The 6,000-nt window shown below is 42.4% G+C and overlaps 1 protein-coding gene across 1 annotated transcript in view; it reads left to right on the top strand.

Moving 5' to 3' along the window:
* The window catches only part of LOC111332308 (uncharacterized), a 58,892-nt gene that overhangs the window by 16,372 nt on the left and 36,520 nt on the right, over window positions 1-6,000 (top strand). Inside the window, exons 14-15 of the mRNA XM_088756989.1 lie at window positions 319-372; window positions 1,433-1,477. Coding sequence (XP_088613115.1) covers window positions 319-372; window positions 1,433-1,477 — 99 coding nt within the window. The remainder of the gene's footprint in view (window positions 1-318; window positions 373-1,432; window positions 1,478-6,000) is intronic.

The following is a 6,000-nucleotide window of genomic DNA, read 5'->3' as shown; positions in this document are numbered from 1 at the left end:
AGATTGCGGGACGAGCCCAAAGAACGTCTACGTTGGAGGCTACGTCTTGGACTGTTTGACTGGTTACTTGAGTGATAAGCTCCAAAAATTACAGAATTGTGCAGCCAGAGTTATTACTAAATCACCCCTTGATACGAGCTCAAACCACCTTCTCTCCACCCTCGACTGGGAGGGGCTATCTCTTCGACGAAAGAAACAAAAAGCCTTATTGATGGATAAAACTATGAATGACCTTACTCCCGAATATCTACAAAGTCTTTTCTGTCAGCACCACGTTGATATATATATATATTAATATACAGTTCGAATTTTTTCTAGGGTTTACCCGGCATGCGAGGAGAAAAAGGCGACAAAGGTGAAGCTGGTGAAAGAGTAAGTGCCTTTCATGCTTATCTGTTTTTCGTTGCGCATCTTATCTCTTTTTAGTTGCGCATCTCATCTGTTTTTCGTAGCATTTCTTAATTATCTGTGTTTCGTTGAGTATCTTATCTGTTTTTCGTTGCGTATCTGTTTTATTACTTTTCTATTCCTCGCTCTTAACTTTTTTATGAATTAATTGTTCATCTATCCATTAGTCTATCTTTCGGTTGGTTTGTAAGTCTGTCAGTCAGTTCATTCGCTCTGACGAAGGGCTAACACTCGAAACGTCAGCTTTTTAACTCGTTACGCTGGCCAATTTACAATTTTAACTTAGTTGATATAACCAAATTAGTTTATTTTTTGGTCATGCCTAGTCGGTCGGTGGGTCGGTCGGTCAATTGATTGGTCGGTCACTGAGTTGTTCGGACAGTCAGCTCGTCAGTCGGTCAGTTAGCCTGCTTGTGACGGTGGTTTGTGTTTTCAAGCGCGAGATTCAGCGCGGCGAATATTCCATTGCTTTGTCACTCGTCCCAAATCTTCCACCCGTCTAATATGGTGACCGAATATTTGCCGCGGTGAGTCTCGTGCTTGAAAACACAAACTACTCAATACAAGCAGGATATCGGTCAGTTGGTGGGGTCAGTCAATCGTTCAGTCAGTCGGACAGTCAGTCGGACAGTCGGTCGGACAGTCGGTCGGACAGTCAGTCGGACAGTCAGTCGGACAGTCAGTCGGTCGGACAGTCAGTCGGACAGTCGGTCGGACAGTCGGTCGGACAGTCAGTCGGACAGTCAGTCGGACAGTCAGTCGGACAGTCAGTCGGACAGCCAGTCGGACAGCCAGTCGGACAGTCGGTCGGTCGGTCAATCGGTTCGTTGGTAGTAATTTGGTCTGTACGTCAGTCAGGCGGTCGATCAACTAGTTTGTCAATCTGTCAATCTGCTGTTCCATTGATCAATGTTATAGCTTCTGATCCTTTTTTAGTCCTATTCAGCGAAAAAAAAAGGATTTTGAACTTACACGGAGCATGATTTTCTGCGGTTGGTTATTATTATTCTTGATAATTTTACAGGGTGAAAGTGGTACACCAGGGCAAGCTGGAATGCCTGGCGAACGTGTGAGTATTGATCCAACTGATTCGTCTTTGTTCTCAGAAGATATATATGTGTTGTGTGTAGTTAGAGTAAAATCAGTATTTAAAAAATGGAAAATTAAGACTTCACCAATTCAAATGATTAGGACTTGTCGCACTTAAAGACCAAAAGTCGTAAACTATTGAAAAAAAAAAAAAAAGAAAGAAAGAAACCATTTTACGGATTTGTTGTTCCATTTAGAACGACACCATGTTACATATAACAATTTGTTAGCTGGTTTACAAGAATTATCATGGCTAACATAAGCAATTTACAATTCTATCTATTTTTTCAAAGATGAAAATTAATTTGCCAAAAGTTTGTTTCTTGAGACCACTGTGATTGGTCAAACTTTTCAACTTAATCACTCGTTCCAGTCCACATCAATTCGACTACTCTACATCCCAGATTCTCTCGCCAAAAGACAAAATGGCGACTCAGTTGGTTTTGACTTTGAACGCACCTGATGTAACAGTAATCTCGGTAGGGGAAGATGATCGAGATAAAAGGTAATCATCAATCCTAGGGTCACAATACTAATTTTCTGGAGAATATCGGTTGTTTTTGTAAACGTAACAACCATGTTTTCAACGGCGACCCTAAAAGCCGGAACGGCGAAATGGTGGAATGGTAGAAAATGACCCCAAATCCTAAAACATGGTACGGCGCAAAATGACCCCAAATCCTAAAAAACGGAACAGCGGAAAATGACCCCAAATCCTAAAACAAGGAATTGCGGAAAATGACACCAAATCCTACAACACGGAATGGCGGAAAATGACCCCAAATTCTAAAACACGGAATGGATGTCAGGGCATGTTACACAAATTTTGTACAAAGACACTCAAGCGTTTGGCTTATTAATTCCCACAACGATAACGCGCGTGACTAAAATTAAGTGTTATTAATTTTTTTTCTTTTAGTGAGTGGTATAAATAATAGTGAACCTTTCGGCATGAAAGATAGCCGCGTTTTCGCGTTGTAAACCTGTTTGGTTACCGTAATGATTCGATTTAGCGCCCGGGGCGCTTATTTACTTTTGGTACCTCAAGGGAGGGCGCTTATTCGAGACAGGGCGCTTATTCGGGACAGGGCGCTTATTTAAGTTTTTGAGAAACAACCAAATGGTTAAAGCATAACTTTAATAAATATTAAAATAACTAACAGTAACAGAAACTGCAACAGTAACAAATTGTTGAAAGTTCAGTTACTTTGAAAAGAATTCTTCATTTTATATACCGTAGCTGTAACAAGTATACATGTACGCTATGTTGAGTGTTCGTGAGTTTATCTATTCGATGTCGATGACTTCAGTGTCACTTGCGTCAATTATCAAGCTATCTGGTGCCGCATCCTCGACGTCGGATTCTGTGATCCCGTCGAAAGGATCCTTGTCACGTTAATTGCTCATGGCTTGTTGAACAACCTTGAGCCGTTCTAGACCTGCACGGCAGGGCTGATTTTCCTTGTAGTGAATGTGTCCGTCCTCTGATCCATCCACTGCAACGGTTAGCGCGCAGCTCTTGAATGAATTGATAATCATTGTTTTGTCCAAGCCATCCCACGCCGCAAGGATCCACTTAACTATCTCCCTCCGGGCTGGAGCACGCATGTTTCCCGTTGCAGTGAAAGAGTGGGCTTCACCAGCCATCCATTCATCATATTTCTCCCTGACATTTGCTTTAAAAGGCTTATTCCAATCCACGTCGGGCGCTTGAATGTATTTCGTACAACCCCCTGGGATGACTAAAGGATCTATCTTTGACATGTGTAGTTCTTGTTTGACTTTTTCCATCACGTGGCACTTGATTCGCCCGCCAAGATTCGTCGGGTGAATGAAAACTTCCCCAGAACACTTTTTACCCAGTCAAGGGTCAGTTCTTCGTTCATCCACCCATAAGAAGATGATGCTACAACACATTTAGCCTTAAATTCTTCATTGAGCAATTTGGTTTCTCTCTTGGCACCGGGAAAGACGATAAAAGGCTTCAATTTCGTTCCATCTGCTTTCGCTGTTAAGCAAACTGAAACCTTTGTCTTCTCGTGACCAGTTGTTTTCATGGCTATGGTGCTGTGGCCGATGGAATCAACAGTTGTATTGGAATGCATGTCTTGTCAAACGGTTGTTTCGTCCATTGCTATAATGTCACTGTCACCGTGGGAGAACTTTTGACGTAGTCGTCTTGCTTGTAACACATATGCAATCAGTTTGTCAATTAGTTTTTCGGGATCCTTTTGGGATTCCGTTGTCTTGCGCCGTATGCATAACCCATGTCTGGTCATAAACTTCTGCACCCACCCAATGCTTGCCGTGAATGTTGGAGGAAGTTCCATTTCCTTGCATTTCTCCTCGTGGAGAAACCTTGCTTTGCTTCTGGTCATTTTCCTTGATACACGAAAACCATTAGAGCGTCGTTCGTAAACCCATTCCAACAATACTTCTTCAATATTCAGATCAAAAGGCTCTCTTCCCGCCCCGGCGAGTCGCTTTCGCTTGCAACTAGCAGATTCTAATTTGCTCTGGTTTGCTCGCCACTCTCGTATTCTCTTCCGGTCCACGTTGAACTTCTTCGCTGCTTGATAGTTACTATTGCATTCTACGGCAAACCTTACGACTTTTAGTTTAAATTCTGTTGAATAAGAATTTACCTTTTGCCGGCATGAGACTGAGAAGCATCAGCCTCCATGTTTTACATAAAGCGATCACTGTACGCAGCTGGTGTAAAGTGATCACGGTACGTGATCACGGTACGTGATCACGTTACGTGTAAGAATGGGTTTAGGATTGCAAGTGAACGTGACTGCTTAAAGCTGTTAACGATTCACCGAATGTAAGAACAATGCAAATGACATAAATTTTGAGGAAGAAGCGGGAAAGCAGCTACGCGCCGAAATTACCAGTGGTAAATATCTACGATTATGGCTCGTTCTGACGATCACTTGATTTGGAATTCGATGTTTGTTTATAAAGTGGAATTTTCGTCTGTTATACGAGGTCATCATGTTTACAAAGCGGCGTGGTCTCCAATCATAGGAGAGTCTCTTGCATGCAGGAATGATGACCGTAAAGAAGCTAAAGAACACGATGAATACTCAGTTGGGACTTACCTTGAAGCTGATAACAAACTTGTTGGGCATGTGCCGATGGAACTTTCCTTCCATATATTCACATTTCTCAAAGCCCGCCATGAGAATAAAGTACAGGTCAAAGAGACTGGATCAAGAAGACTGGAAAACGGACTTGTTGTCCCGGAGCGTTTCTAGCGAGAACAACCAGCAGAGCAATCGCCACAAAATTTGAAGAGATTCTTCGTTTGAAGGAATTATGTACTCACATGGACATAACAGTTGAGAAACTCAGAATAAGAATTTACGAAGACCGCTGTTTTTGTAAAGCATCATTACGGACGGTATGTCGGCTATTAAAGGAAGATGAGCCACGTTTGATACGTTTTCTGAAGGCGCTGTAATATTAGAACGGGGGCGCTTATTATAATGGGGGCGCTTATTGGAATAGGGGCGCTTATTAACAAAAACACATTCGAAGGGGGGTGCTTATTCGGAAGGGGGCGCTTATTGTAAGGAGGGCGCTAAATTGAATCATTACGGTACCTTTATAAAATTATACGTATACACAAAATCTTTAAAACTATTTTATTACACAACGTTCCAGAACGCATTAAAATCAACCAAAACTTCTCAGGAAAAACTCAGCACGTGATAATCACGAGATTCTGTGACGTCACAGTTCGAGAAATTCTACACTCTCCCCACCCATTAGTCTAAGGATCAATGCCGAAACTTAGATCATACTCACTGAAACCAAACACTTAAGTTTTCTTAGAATCAATAAACCCGCTGTCTCTTAAAATCACTCATGATTGCAGCCTGTCTTCTCGGTTTTTCTCTTGCGTTCCTGGTACTCTCTGGTGGATCTTCTCCAAGGTCTCCCAATGGTTCTGCGGTTAGCAGAAGGTGTAGTAATGATTCACGTCATGTAGTAATGATTCACGTCAGCATGATTCACGTCATCACCCTTGCCACTTTCTTTAGATTCTAAAGCAATCAAATGTTGAATCGGACGTTTAAACTCTGTTAATTTCTTTTGCTTGCCAGCAACAGTCACCAACGCTCCCCGAACCTTGTCATCTCGTCCTTTCAGCAGCTTTTTAACACGGCCCAATCTCCAAGTACTTCTCGGGGTGTTTTCTGCTCTCACAACGACCACATCTCCTTCTCTAACATTTGACTCTCTCTGCTTGTTCTTGTCGTTAACTGCATACTGATGAAATTGACGGAGTTCTGTGAGATACTCCTTATGCCATCTATTCCAAACGTGGGACAAAAGTACCTTGAGGTACTTTGCTCTTTTGTTGACTTCATTCGCAGTACCTGCTGGTGAATCCTCATCTAGTTCCACCTTCTGAGCGCTGGACAGCAACCTCCTCCCTATCATCAAAATGGGACGGCGTTAAAGGTTCCTCAACTTCATCGCTGTACACATAGG

This window comes from Stylophora pistillata, chromosome 4 (genome assembly GCF_964205215.1).
Source record: "Stylophora pistillata chromosome 4, jaStyPist1.2, whole genome shotgun sequence".
Taxonomy (NCBI): Eukaryota; Metazoa; Cnidaria; class Anthozoa; order Scleractinia; family Pocilloporidae; genus Stylophora; species Stylophora pistillata.
The sequence above is the reverse complement of the archived record's forward strand: the minus strand, read 5'-3'. Positions and strand labels throughout refer to the sequence as shown.